Source organism: Diceros bicornis, chromosome 24 (assembly GCF_020826845.1).
Source record: "Diceros bicornis minor isolate mBicDic1 chromosome 24, mDicBic1.mat.cur, whole genome shotgun sequence".
Taxonomy (NCBI): domain Eukaryota; kingdom Metazoa; phylum Chordata; class Mammalia; order Perissodactyla; family Rhinocerotidae; genus Diceros; species Diceros bicornis.
The window spans coordinates 5,416,550-5,431,214 of record NC_080763.1 but is presented as its reverse complement, the minus strand read 5'-3'; the positions used below and the strand labels follow the sequence as shown (position 1 = coordinate 5,431,214).

Genomic DNA, 14,665 nt, shown 5'->3' with positions numbered 1-14,665 from the left:
AGCAGCTCCTGCCTAAGGATAAGGGCAGAAGCAGCCGAGGCGTATTCCAGTCTGGAAGCCGCTCCGTGGCCACCCCACCACCACAGCCACGGAGAACTTGGTCCACCCGGCTCGCCTTGCCCCACTCTGCTTAGCAGCACTGGCCAAACATAGTTTTCAGGCCCTCACAGCAGCTTTCTGGGGCCCAGTACCTTCCAACCCAACATTACATGACCACAGGCCTGAATATATCCTCAATGACTTCTGATCGATTAACTAATTATGCCTGGACAAGTTGTAAGAATATCTTAGATAATACACCTCATCCAACAGGAAATACAGTGGGTGTCAGGCAGACAAGAAGTTCAAAATAAGTGTTAAAGGGTTGCAAAAATGTAAGCTCACAATGTTAAATGAAGATGGTCTCATTTTGGTAGCAAAAAAAACTTTCTCCCTCACCCCCTAACAATTCAAAAAATTTTTAATTCTTTGACTCAGTTCACAACATCCTTCTTCAATATTACCTCAAAAAAGGAGGAAAAAAAATTTGCAAAACTCAGGTCCCATTTAATATGCATGTTTTTATTGAGGTTTAAAAAAATTTGTAACCAGACAAAGAATAAAATAGAGAAGAATGTTATAATCTGACTATATAATATTCTCTCATTCTTGGGGGATCACTAAAATATAACAAAGGATTGTTCTCTATGCTAATTCTAAGGTTGTCCAGTTAAAACATTATTTGGTATCTTTTCAACACATTAACTTCTTAACTATATTTAGAGTTTCTTCTCAGAAACATTCATATATTATACAGGAAACATTCATAGTTTATTTGGAAAACATTCATATTTTATACAGGATGTACAAATTTGAGACAATAAAAAAAACACACAACTATAGCCGCAACACTATCCTAGCTGCGTTGTGGTGATTTTGTTTAGTCAGCCGTCCACTATATACAACTGGATTTTAATAGTGTCATTTACAGAGGGGCCAAAAGCACTCATCTCAGGTAAAGGCGCTCGGGTTCACTGTGCACTTTCATCGCCCTATGAAAACACAACCATTATATACACTGTAAACACCACAGGGCAGGAAATCACCTCCAACCACAAACATCAGTCTCACAGATCAGCATACGAGGTCTAGGGTAAGGTGCCTGACTTTTCCTTTGTAAGCAGACTTTTCATCCAAAAGGGCTGCTCTTCTTTTCACAGGGCACTGTGGTGCCAGTGCTCTGAAACATTTTTGGAACCCCTTTTGGGGGACTGCCTGCATAGTCTTTTATGAACTCTTGTGGATGTCCTTATGGGGGCAAGTCTTTGTCCTTTGAGGATGGATTTGATTTGGGAAAACAGACTTAGTTATTCACAGCCCAGTGACTCAAACTGTGGGATTCCACCCTGGATCAAATGTGAGGCGCCACTATAGATAACGAGACCAATTTTCTTGTACAGCTTGTAAATTAAGAGTTTAAAAAAATGCCTCAGCAATGGCAGTCCTGAGGGAGTAGGTGCAGATTCTCCTAGAGAGGCAACATTCACTTGAATGGGATCTCCGGGTGGTGGTTTGCAGTTTTAAAACTCAGTCCTTTTGGTGCCTCTCACAGAGACTTTAGTACTCCTCTTCGGTTTCAGTCCCTTTGGCTTTCTTGTGGATTGCCCGATTGAAGCTGTGGCAAGCAGGGACCCAGTGATTGTCGTGAAGCCCCAGCTTACAGCCAGGGAAGCCCTTCTGAGAGCGGTGGCAGCACATCCAGTACCCTGGCCCATAGGGCAATGCCTGGCAATAGGGCTTGGGGTGCCACCGGCACAGGGACACATCCCCTTTCACATATTTTTTCTTGCACTGCTTGCAAGGATCTTCTCTGTAGCGTGGATCTCGAACCCAGCGAGAATCTGCTGGCCTGATGTTGTAGTATTCAATGATAAACTTGAAATAGCAGCAGGTACATTTAAGAGCCACTAAACTCTTGGTGGGAAGTAACCTGAAGATTTTCACCATAATGTGGTGGGGCAGAAAGGCCATGTACTGCTGAGGCTCCAGAAGCTGCTGGATTTTAAACCTGGTCTCTAGAAAGTCATGAGATACCTGCTTCTTCCAACTGGATGCCTCGAGCACTGTTAATGTACTTTGCACTGGAGAGGCTAGCGGGAGAAATGACTCAGCTGAAACCCTCTTCTCCTCAGATGCACTGCCACCCTCAGCAGCATCTTCAAGCTGGCTGGCCTCGGGGGACTCACTTGTGCCTTCATTCAGCTGTGAACAGTCCAATTGGTGCTGCCCGGGTGGCAAGAAGAACAACATCCCTGGAATTGGGTCTTCACAGGACTTTAAAGGAGAAGGCTGGTCTTTCTCTACCTTGGACACAGTGATACTAATGCACAAAGATTCTTTTCTTCTCTGGTCAGGACTCTGGCTAGAAGGCGGCACAAGCTCTCTACTCATACAATCAATGGCATCTGCGGGCAATTCAATGGCTTGAGGACAGGTGTGAGGGAAAGGTGACCGAGCAAGCTCCTCTGTCATTTCCACATCAAATCTATTGCTGTTTTTCATGGCAGTTTGCTGATCTGGCTCTAAATCTGCACTGCCCGTGTGGAAAGGCACCCCTGCTGGCAGTGAGGGACAGCCCCGAGGAGCCCTGGCCCAGGCCCGGTCCCCCTTAGGAGAACCATGGTCAGCTCCTGCGGCGCCACAATCGACAGACACAGACACCACAAGATTCACCTGAGTGCCAGCTGCCTCCACAGCACCTTTGTGTGTTTTGCTTTCATTAGCCTGAGTGCCATTTGCAAGCAACACACGGCCCACGTTGCGCCGGAAGCTGTTATTCCTGGAGAGGGTTCCAGGCTCACGCTGGCTCTGCCGCTTCAGGCACTCAGACTCCAGCCTGGCTACCATGTCGAGGACACGAACTGGCTCACTCTGTGGTTCACCAACCTCAGGATTTCCCCTTTCCCTGGGTTCCCCACATTCTCCTGGGGCAGAGAAGGGCTCCGTGGCTGGGGGCACACCTCTGGATTGCCCAGAAAACCTCCCCACAGCAGACGAGCTAGTGCAGGTTTTCGAACAACTGGCTAGCAGAGCACTGGCTCTTTGCTCGAGGAAGGCAACCATCTGTATGACCGACAGAGGCCTCCCAGCAGAGAAGCCGTCCACACTGTCACTCACATAATGCACAGAACAGTGCTCGATGCCGCATGCAAAAGGCTCAGGCTGGCAGCACCTGCTGCTGACTTCCCTCATCCTTTCCAAGTGTATCTTGGCTTTTTTAAGATCCCCTGATTTCTTCCTTCTTTTAGTAGCTCTCCCATCAATATCCCAGGAGCTCTTTATTTTCATAGATCCTATCCTATTGCTACACTGGTGGGCTGCAAAGAATGCAATTTTCTCCTTGGTATTTCCCGGTTTCACAACAGCCCCGATATCAAGTGGCCCTTCCCCCTCTTCGGCCTGGTGGATCGTTGCAGATGGTGCATTGTTCTTGGTTTTAACATTCAAGCTGCTCTCTATAGGACTCTTCCCACTCATACTGCACGGAGCATTTGGAGCAAGGATCCCAGAAGGCTTTCGAGATGATGCTTTCCCAAGAGAGGTTGAAGGAAAGACACTAGGTTTCATGCAGCCAGCTTTGCATGTTTCATCAGTTATAGCCTCCTGGGGGCTCAGAGGAGTTCTCAGAGTTTCCTTGCTGATTTCCAGAGGTCCTGCTTTCTTCTGGAGTTTCCAATATGGCTTTAGGTGCATAACAGAGGCTCTACAGGAAAGAAATACACATTCAATTAAGATACTGATTTTGTTTTTAGAAAAGCTTTTTTTAAACTTACACTCAGATGGTTCTAGCAAGTAACAGAAACATTTTCTATCAGTTCACTAAATCTGCACCAACTCTCATTTCAGCTGGTTTTAATGTACAGATCAAGAATAACAAAAGCAAAATAACTACTTTCATTGGGTAGTTGAATAGGCCAGAAAATAAACTGGTGAATTTCAGACTAAGTGAATTTCAGAAACTGACATTAGTTAACATTCTATATATAAAATTAGTCCTTTAAATGTAAAGAAATTTGAACTTACTGAAAACATCCCAGTAAGTACAAGGCACATTACAGAAGAAAGTATAAAAGGAACCCACCCAGAATCCCTAGTAGATTAACATTATTTCTTTCTAAGTCATCACGACTAGCATTTTATCGATGGCACAACAGTCTATGAAACTTGTCATGATGCTTTCTAAGCCCCCCATGCTGTTGACTATTTAGAGGTTTATAATTTCTCACTTGTTTGCATATGTACTTTGCCTATCGATTAGTCTTGATTTTCTAAACAATCTATTTGTATAAGCTCTTAACTGTCAAATTTTCTGCAAATATCTTAAGTCAAATACAGAACCTATAATCTTTATTAATTGTAAAAACCATTTTGAACTAGTTCAGTGAAATAGTGCCTTGCTTTGTTCCCTGGCCAGGGATGGAGATGGGAGACATTTTAGAAACTGACAGAAAGACGATTATGTAGAGATCTGTGTTCTAGTCCTTGCCACATCACTGATTAACTACACAGAGTGATTCTACCTTGGACAAGTCACGTCCTCTCGGGGCCTGAGTTGAAGTGTTAACTGAGGAGTTGGAATACTAGATTATCTAATGATCTCGTCGATTTATACATCAAAATAGCCCACTGCTACACAGAACACTCTGGATTGAGGAAAAAGTGTTTTGTAGGGATGACTGGTCTCCTACAAAATAAACCTAGAAACCAAAATACACATCTGCAGTCACAGGCTGATGGGAGTGAAGTGCGAGCCCACAGGTCTAAGCACCCAGAGCTGACCTACTCATCGCTCCCGGGACACCCGTTAAAGACACATGGGTAACACTTACTGAGGGCCTGCAATATGGCAGCCTCTATGGCAACTGCTTTCAACATCAGTTTTAATCGTCAAGAATGAAAGTGATCATCTAGAACAAGTTCACCTTTCATTTCAGTTTTTAATCCCTTAATTCCTACAGTCCAGTCTCAGCCAGAAGAAATATGGATATGAATATCTTCTAGCTAGGCAAAGAGAAATCTTGCAGTTAAGGTACACAAAGTATCTTTTTTTTTGCAGCGGAAGATTTACCCCAAGCTAATATCTGTTGCCAATCTTCCTCTTTTTTCCCTCCCCCCACCCCCCACAGCCCCAGTACATAGTTGTAAGCACAGCACGGCCACCAACAGTGGGGTTCCACGCCCAGTAGCAGAATGTGGGCTGCCAAAGTGGAGCACCCTGAACTTTAACTGCTAGGCCATCATGGCTGGCTCAAGGCACACAAAGTATCTTTTAAAAGATATCCCTGGGGCCGGCCCTGTGGTGCAGCAGTTAAGTTCGCGTGCTCCGCTGCCGGCGGCCCGGGGTTCGGATCCTGAGCACACACCGACGCACTGCTTCTCCGGCCATGCTGAGGCAGCGTCCCACATAAAGTGGAGGAAGATGGGCATGCATGTTAGCTCAGGGCCAGTCTTCCTCAGCAAAAAAAAAAAAAAAAAAAAGAGGAAGACTGGCATGGATGTTAACTCAGGGCTGATCTTCCTCACAAAAAATAAATAAATAAATAAAAGATATCCCTGAAATAGATCAGATTGATTTGTTTCTGATCTTTAGCAATTTATATCTTAAATCTGTAGAGATCTTCCCCTTTTCTGTATTGTGGCATTTTCAATAGCTTTCTAACATTATATTCTGTATTTTAGCCTTACAAAAAGAGCCACCCAGAATTCTTCAAGAACAAGAGGAAGATACAAGAATACAATAGAGAAATGAATGAAAGAGGCACATCTAGTGCCGTCTCTCTGTCAACGATTTTCTGGTTTTTCATATCCCTTCAACCCCTAAGTGAAATGGAAAAAATGGAGGTTGTTGAAAAATCCAATAAATTCTCACACAATGATCTCATTGTAGAGTGTCTGTGAATAAACTTAAATTTCAGAAACGTGTGCCATTCTGCATTGCACAATATGTTCTCTTTGCCTTCCTCCCACACACATTATTTTAGGTGCTATTATTGACAGACTGGACATTAGGAAGAAACTAATGTAACTACAGAAGGCTTTTGTTTGCATTTATTAACCTGTAAAGTCGGCTCAACTGACACTACTAACAGACAAGGTTTGAGCAGGATTAAAACAGAAGATGATCCCAGGGAAGAGAAGTGAGAGAAGGTACAACAGGGAAGGAGAAAAGCCAACAAGGTCATTCGATGCAATCTGGGTGACTGCTGGAGTGTGGGGGACTATCTGTGGGACCCCTGAAGGAAGCAGAGCATTTAGGCATGGGCTCGAGTCCCCCACTGGTTGAAGGATCCCTCGGATATTAACCTCTCCCCTTCCTTTGCTGGGCTTGAAAGCCGAGGCAGAAAATAGGAAAGTGCTAGCAAAACTTAGAGTGAAAAATTGCAAAAATCTGAGTTTTGGCTGAAATGAGTGATGGACCCTGAGGATATGATGCAGGGCACTAGGGGCATCTGCTACAAAAATCCATAAAATAGAAATGTTACATTTCTCAAAGATTATACCACATGGTGGCACTTTTCCCACCCCCACCTCACCCCCTCAAACACAGGCCCTGCAGAAAGCTCCAGCCAGGTTCCCATGGTTGCCAAGCTCTTCATCACAACTGTAATTTTAAAAGTTCACCATAATCAAGTCCTGCTTTCTTGCAGTTGGATAAAATGCAGGGTTATAGCACATACCTACACGAGTGTTCCTTAGATGCTCAGAAGTGTCCTGGTAAAAAATTAAGATCCCTGGGCCCACTGAACCAGAATTTCTGAGACTGGAACAAGAACGTTTTTAACCTTACGTGTAATTTGGAAGGAACTTTCAAGGTCATGTGTTAGATCTGATGCAAAAGTGTCAGTGGGTTCTGGATTTGGGCTGGGCTGCTGGGCTAGCAATAGGGTAAGGCGGAACTGCCTGACTAAAGCCAAGCCGACAGTCAATACCGAAGCACCTGTTTTAACAGTTGGATCAAGAGAGACCCACTTTCTTACTTGTTATTCTCTTTAGAGCACAAAAAAGTCAATGGCCTTTTTACTGCCAAAGTTCCTCTTCAACTCCTCAGTTTCTTTGACACTGCTTTCCCAGCTCTCTTCTTCCCAGCCCTTAAGCATCAGTGTTCCACAGAGTTCTTTCTTCTTCTAGATCATTATTACTCTTAAGCTATATATCTAAGTGATCTCTTGTAGTTGTAACGACCACAGACTGATGACTCTCCAGGGGCGTGCTCTCCCAAACTTCATATCCTACTGCCTGCCTAGTAGACATACTCACCTGGATGTCAAAAAGAATCTCAAACATCAACATGACTAGTTAATGACAGCATCAAGTACCTAGTCAACCAAGCCAGAAAGCTCAGTCAGATTCCTCCTCCCTGACCCCCACCCTATCCAATCACCAAATCACTAAAATGTTCCCTCTTCTTCATCCCTGGCACAACTGCCCTGGTTTAAGCAGCCATCTTGTCTCTGCTACACTGTTTTTATCTATAGGGAAGCCTAATCTCTTATCAGTGCAATGCAAGGCCATGGGGCCCACCCCAGCCAACCTATCAGCTTCATTCCTGCTTTGTTTGCCCTACCACCCTTCACATTTTGGAAGCTTGTTCACAGAACCACTACCACAGGACCAGGTAGATGAACGCCAATCACATCACTTAAGATACAAATTTTAAGGCAGCCGGAACCATAAGACTAACAGAACAGCTTCAAATTTTTTTCATACTAACCGCCACCCATTTCCTTCCACCCATTTATTATCAGAAATCTACTGAACACTCTGGGCTGGATATTACTGGTACAATTAGGAATAAGACAGAAAAGTGAATTGGCAATTACAATAGAACGTGATATGTGTTCTAAGGATAGTACAGGTGCTGGGGATGGCCGGGGGGCAGAGAAGGAAAGAGTGTGTGAAGGGAGGAGAGGGGACCACCAGCACCAAGCTCAGTCTTGAGGGTGTAGAAACAGGTCAGAGAAGCCCTGATTTTCTAAGCTAAGCCCTGAAGGAAGATAAAGTCCTAAGAGGTTCAAAAGTAGATGAGGCCTTTGGGAACTGAGGTAGGTGAGAAATAATCAGAGTCCAAGCTCAGGCGCTATGAGTGAAGAGGTGACAAGTAAATGGATTAGTAAAGAAGAGCTGGCAGGATTTTAACTACTAATTATCAATGGAGGCTGAGGAAGAGGGGTCACAGGTGGGTCCTCATCTTCCGGCTTCAGTAACTGGATGAAGAGAGGTACCTTTCAGTGAGAGGGTGACAGAGGCGGCTGAGCAGAATTGGAGCAGGGGACGAAGAGGTAAGTTCAGTTTTAAGAAATGTGTGCAAGACAGAGATATCTAGGAGGCTACGTGACATAGGTCTGACCAAGACAAATAGGAGGAAAGGAACAACACAGTTGTCATAGAAATTCAACGAGGAAAGTGTTTTCCGGATAGAGATTACAGGTGTCTTTTTCCAAAATTTTCATGATGAACATATATTACATATATTGCTGTTATAATAAAAAATGTACATAAAAAGGAGCAGTCGCTTTAAGACCCTATAGCAAGGTCAAATCAAGAACTGTGTCCAGTTAGCAGTGGAGACCCTGGTGAGGCTGCTGTGAGGCACGAAGTGGGTGAGGAAGGCAGAGCCAGAAGTTCAGGGTGAAGCAGTGACTAAAGGTGAGAAAGTGACTGACGGGGAAGAAGATCTTTGTACATACCTGTCACCTTACATCCTTTCCAGGAATCAGGTGAGATATAACAGTGAATCGATAAAAACTTGAACAACTTTCCTCCAATAAAGGCCAAAATCTTGCTTTCGAATAATTCCAATATCCCTTTTAGACTGTACCTTCTGATTTCAGCTCAAAAAAGCTGGACAAACTCCCACCTAAACATAGTGCACAATCCCAAAATGACGCCATGGAAGAGAATTTAACTTTGCTTAGGAAAAAAAGTGCTTGGATAAACGGCAAGGTCTGGACAGCCACGCTATCTCTAGTGTGTGGAGGGAGAACCAGCTCCATCAGCCATCCAATGGCAATATGGGGTTAGAACAGGGGAAAGGACGAGATTTCTCCTAGTGCTAATAGGAAGCCTCACATCAAAGGCAGACACCTGTTTTCTAACTTGTCACTCTTAAGTCTATGGCCTTGACTCTCAAAACAGGTTAGAAGACAAGACACTTCCTGTTTCTTTCCGCTTCATTAAAGGTACAGGAATGCTAATTCCAAAAAGGAGGCATCATTTATTAGCATAATAAGAGCTACTCTTTATTTACAAAAGGTCAGAGGAATAAAAATAGAATAGTCCCTGAAAGACCCCTCCCATGATACCTTTAGAGGGGAAAAAAGTATAAAGTAAATAAATTCAGTTTCTTTAAAAATGTAAAAGCTTCCAGAGAACATCTTTTTTTGTGTGTGTGTGAGGAAGACCATCCCTGAGCTAACATCCATTGCCAATCCTCCTCCTTTTTTCCCCTTTTTCTTCCCAAAGCCCCAGTAGATAGTTGTATGTCATAGTTGCACATCCTTCTAGTTGCTGTATGTGGGACGCGGCCTCAGCATGGCCGGACAAGCGGTGCATCGGTGCGCGCCGGGGATGGGAACCCGGGCCGCCAGCAGCGGACCGCGTGCACTCAACCGCTAAGCCCCGGGGCCGGCCCCCAGAGAACATCTTTTGACCACCTTCTTCACTGGACCATTACAGAAACTGCAGCAAAGTACTGCATGTATACATAATGACATCTTTGTTTTTTGCAAATGAGGTAACAGAGCTAAAATGACTTTTGAAGCCCCACAGGTAGACAGTGATAGAATTAAGATAAGAATTAGATAAGAGTCTCCTGGATCTATACCTCCCTTGCTACAAAAAAAAGAAAAAAGCATATAAAAATTCTAGGTTCAATTATGACATAAAATTGAATAGATGCTGTCCGAACTATTTAAAGAGCTTTTATCTTTCAAATTGGGTCAGTTTTTTTTAAGTGTCACGTAAAACCTCTACACTACGTGACACTACACTACACCTCTACAACCTTCTACACTAGAACTGTGATGAATTAAAGCAGACATATCATATCACATAAGAAGCCATACTGTCACGGACTAGGTGCCCCGAGGAACTCAAGGGTGGGTTTGGAGGCATTTAACTGTTTTTCCAAACTGTTTTTTCCCCTATGTTACATTAAGGAGATGCAACTTCCAACCACCCTGAACCAGACCAACCTTCACCACAAGAGCTGCACCCATGACTTTTGCCTCATTTTTAATGCTAAGATCTCTCCAGAAGGAGCTTAGGCCCTATCACCATAACCTGCAGTGTATGTGGAAGCGTGTTTTCCAACTGAGCCTGTGCAAGAGAATACCCGCCTCTCCCTTTTGAATATTCATTCCCTATCCAAAATAAAGGTCCTTGCTTCGCTTTGTTCGGGATTGCCATGACTTTGGAAATGATTCCTCATTGTCTCCTATTTGCTGCAAATACACTTTACTTTGTGAGACAACTTCCACTGCTGTAGAGTCTTATTTAACTCGCCAAGAGGCGAACCCACTTGGTTCAGTGATAATACTAATCTAAAAGTATGGAGAAACTGCTTCCATGGCTATTGAAATGGGAAAAGTGCCAAGACCAGGAGGGTATGAATACAGGCAGAGGCATAAGGAAACACTCCATGAGCTCCTAAGCACTGACAACGCATCTAGCTCCCACAGAGCACCTTAACAAAAAACAGAACAGACTCAGTCAGAAAGGACAGTATTTCTCAAACTGAGCTCCAAAATATGGGGGGCTGACTTGTCTGGGGAGGGAGTTCACTCCCATTTTTTTTTTTTAAGGTAACATTGATTTATAACATTATATAAATTTTAGGTGCACATCGTTATATTTCGATTTCTGTCTAGACTACATCATGTTCACCACTTTTTAAGGAATATTCTCTAAAGCCATTTCATGAGAACTTTGAACTCAGCCTCAGGAAGGTTGGATGGTTAGTAGTACACAATGTAATGGAAACTCCTTTACTGTCTGTGAGTAGCAACTGCGAACAGCCTCTGGAAACACACACGCGTGGCTTTCAAGAACTCACTGCTCACAGCTTTCATCCTTCTTAGAATTCACAGTGGCATTTAAACACAGCACATACCTGCTTCACAGTTATCTATAATATAGATTCTCTATCATAATTAAAGACCAAAAAAGCTAAATTCCAGAAAATAAATGTTTATGATAAGCTTAATAGGACAACAAAGTATCTAAAGCATACTGAAAAGGAATATTACAAGTTAGGCAAGTAGCCACTACTTTGCTCTTCTGTTATGATCACAACAGAAGTGACACCTAACACAGTCTAACAGTATTGCAAAGTACTGAATGAGTGATATCATGCAAGTTGACACGGGTCCCCCTCCCCACTTCTCTTGCGGTAGGGAGGAAAGGGGAGGGCCTGGAGGCAGAACACTTGTTCTGGCAGTTATGAATTATTAAATAACAGTTGGGGATAGAGACAAATTGATATATTATGTTTTGTTAAATTTACCATGTTCACCTAAGTTAACCCAGTAAACAGTAGCTCACAAAGTTATTTCCTGTTGCTCCTGTGCCATAATGCCAAACACTCACAAAACGCTGGCATATCTACCGCTACTAGAGCTGATGAGACAGCTACTATTTGGCAGCCCCTGCCAGAATGAACATCAAAATCCAGATGAAAGCTAATAAAAAGTTTAGTCTCCCAAAAATCATTAATGTATTTTGAAAACTACATTGAGTGTTACCAAGAAAATTTTGCCTCCACAGATTCAGATATTCAGCATTTCTGTGAAAACCCTCTTGCTTATTTTTCCTATTCTAATACTTCTTACAGAAAACAAAGGAAAAGAAAACCTCTACTCTTTCACATAGCAAACTGTTACTTCCTTGAGTGAGCTGATGCTTTTCTTTTTTACTTTGAAACGAATCATTCTTCCATATATATTTTTATATAAATTTATATATTTTTAAGGCAATAGCAATTTTTGAAATCACTCACACATGTAGTCCTTTCAAAGAACTGATCAGAGCTTTAACATTTGCCCTATTTGACCAAAATGTAACTTAGAAATAAGGATATCATCTCTTCTATGGAATAAATGTTAAAGATTCTAAGGCTAGCCATGAACACAGTTCAAAAATCCATGAGGTGCCAAATAACATTTGATATGAAAAATAAGAGAACAGCTACTAATTCTAGAGTGTAAATGTCACACCACACCGTGCTTATCTGCCAATGTACACTCACCCCTGGGTTTGGCGTGCATCTTAAGCCAAGTACCTAACACAGCCAGCTGAGCATAAGCTGGCCCATTAACACCATTATAGGTAACTGAATTTTAAAATGGCTTATCAAAAGGACAAAAAAGAAGGTGAAAAAGTAAAAATTCAGGGTAACAAATATTAAGGCACCAAGCAAAACAGTTTGCTTGCAGTATCAAAGCAGACCAAAGCGCTGACAAATTAGGACACTTGTCAGCAATCCTGGTAGGAGTGGAAGGGGCAGGGGAATTACTTCAGAAATAGGACCCATGGTGTTTACCAAAGAAATAAAGCCCAAATCACAGTCTTGACTGCCCAGCTGTTTAGTAATCACTCCTCCTCCTACCACATTCCTCTAGGGTCTGCTGAACCAAGACTGAAGTAGCAGTCTGTGTACTGCTGGTCAAGGTACACTTTATCAAGAATTACCACTTGTAAAGGAATGAGGTTTATCATAGGTCAATAGAAAACTGAAAAAGTTGCTTGCTTTGGGGCCCGTTTTTAGAGCTTACCAAAGCCAGTTTAAATACTGGTGTTAAAAATGAGTATTTCCACAGGGTAATGTGAGAAACCTACACTACAGAAAACCAGTCTTTAGGCACTGAGGAGCCCAAACTGTCATGTTACTGGACAAAAATCACATACTGGGATTTATGTACTTGTATAAGACCTCTCATAGAAAACTATTCCTTGAGTACACAGAGGGTCTATCTTCATCTGTGTAACCCCACAGCCATCCCATTCTGCAGAATTTGACTAAACCTGGAATTCTTAAAGCCAAATAGGAAAGGTCATGGTTTATAACAAGGTGTACAGAACTCTCAATGTCAGGATAAACTTTGGGCCTTTAGAACTAGCTCCAGAATCCAAAAAGGAGTCAAGGGGTTAAAAGAGCCCTTGTTAAGTCCTATGCTCTGGAAATTCCTGGATGTGAGTATGCATTTGCCTAATATGGTTGTAATCATATTGTACATACAATGTTGTACTTTTTATTACATGGCCTTCAAACCCATCAACTCTAAATGTGTAAGTCCCAGAATTAATTAAACCATTCCCTCCAACTCTGGACATTATAACGTAACATCTTGATGGATACAATCTCTTATGCATTTAAGGGTATGTCCTGAGAAGACTCCCAGAAGTGGAATTCTTGAGTCAGAGTGTGAGTAGAAGACACAAATAAATGAGAATAATCTGGTTTTATTCTAGAATAATAATAGCTCTGTCAGCTCTAAAATATTTACTGTGTGCCAGGCAGGCACTGTTCTAAGCTCACAGTCCCCCCAAAAGCTAAGAAGTACATACTCTTATTATCTCCAACTGTAGACGAAGAAACCAAAGCAGAGGATGGTTAAGGAAGTTGCCAAGATCATGCAGCAAGCACATCAAAGAGCCTGGATGTGCCTGCCGTCAGGAGCCAAAGGCCACACTCCTGCCTACCACACTACACAACAGGGAACATACGATGGGGTACTCCTTAGCAAGCTTATTCGCAGTGTCATAAATGAAGACCAAGAAGTCAAACTGTGAAAGGAAGCAGAATTCCGCCGATGGGTTCAATTTTGGATGCCTTGAGTTTGATACCTTACTTAAAATTGATCTATTCGTTTACCAAATAATTAACTTCCCTTTAAGTGTCAGGTGCTGTGGTAGGCCCTGGGGCTTCAGCAAGAACAAAAGTGATGGAATTCCTGCCCTGGTGGCAAACCTGAGAAACATACATCGATCCCTTAGCCTTCATTCATTTCCAAATCTAAAAGTTTCCAATGAATTGAATCAAGTTAGCAATCATTAGAAACATTCAAATTTTATTTTTGGCAAAGAAAAACTTCAAAAATTGAGTGTAAGTATGACAGTCTGCAACAGATGCCTGAGGACAGATGACATTATCAGAGAATAAGGCTGAGCTGGAATGACTGTACCAAACACATGCATGATTTATAATACTTATTTACAAAAATTAGTTCTATAAGATGAGAAATGCTAGAGAATAGAAGAGAATGACACTAAAATATAACTATAGGGCCGGCCCTGTGGCTTAGCGGTTAAGTGTGCGCGCTGCGCTACTGGCGGCCCGAGTTCGGATGCTGGGGGCGCACCGACATACCGCTTCTCCGGCCATGCTGAGGCCGCGTCCCACATACAGCAACTAGAAGGATGTGCAACTATGACATACAACTATCTACTGGGGCTTTGGGGAAAAAAAGGAGGAAGATTGGCAATAGATGTTAGCTCAGAGCCAGTCTTCCTCAGCAAAAAGAGGAGGATTAGCATGGATGTTAGCTCAGGGCTGATCTTCCTCACACACACAAAAATATATATATATATATAACTATAGGCAAATTGGAAACTGTAAAATGATAAATCA

The 14,665-nt window shown here is 42.7% G+C and overlaps 1 protein-coding gene across 6 annotated transcripts in view; it reads right to left on the bottom strand.

Moving 5' to 3' along the window:
• Window positions 1-540: 540 nt before the first annotated feature.
• FBXO34 (F-box protein 34) overlaps window positions 541-14,665 on the bottom strand; it is an 86,063-nt gene continuing 71,938 nt past the window's right edge. For all 6 annotated transcript variants that reach the window (XM_058566979.1, XM_058566974.1, XM_058566975.1 and 3 more), the window contains one exon: window positions 541-3,742. In XM_058566979.1, the coding sequence (XP_058422962.1) occupies window positions 1,597-3,732 (2,136 nt within the window). In that variant the 5' untranslated portion in view covers window positions 3,733-3,742 and the 3' untranslated portion in view covers window positions 541-1,596. The remainder of the gene's footprint in view (window positions 3,743-14,665) is intronic.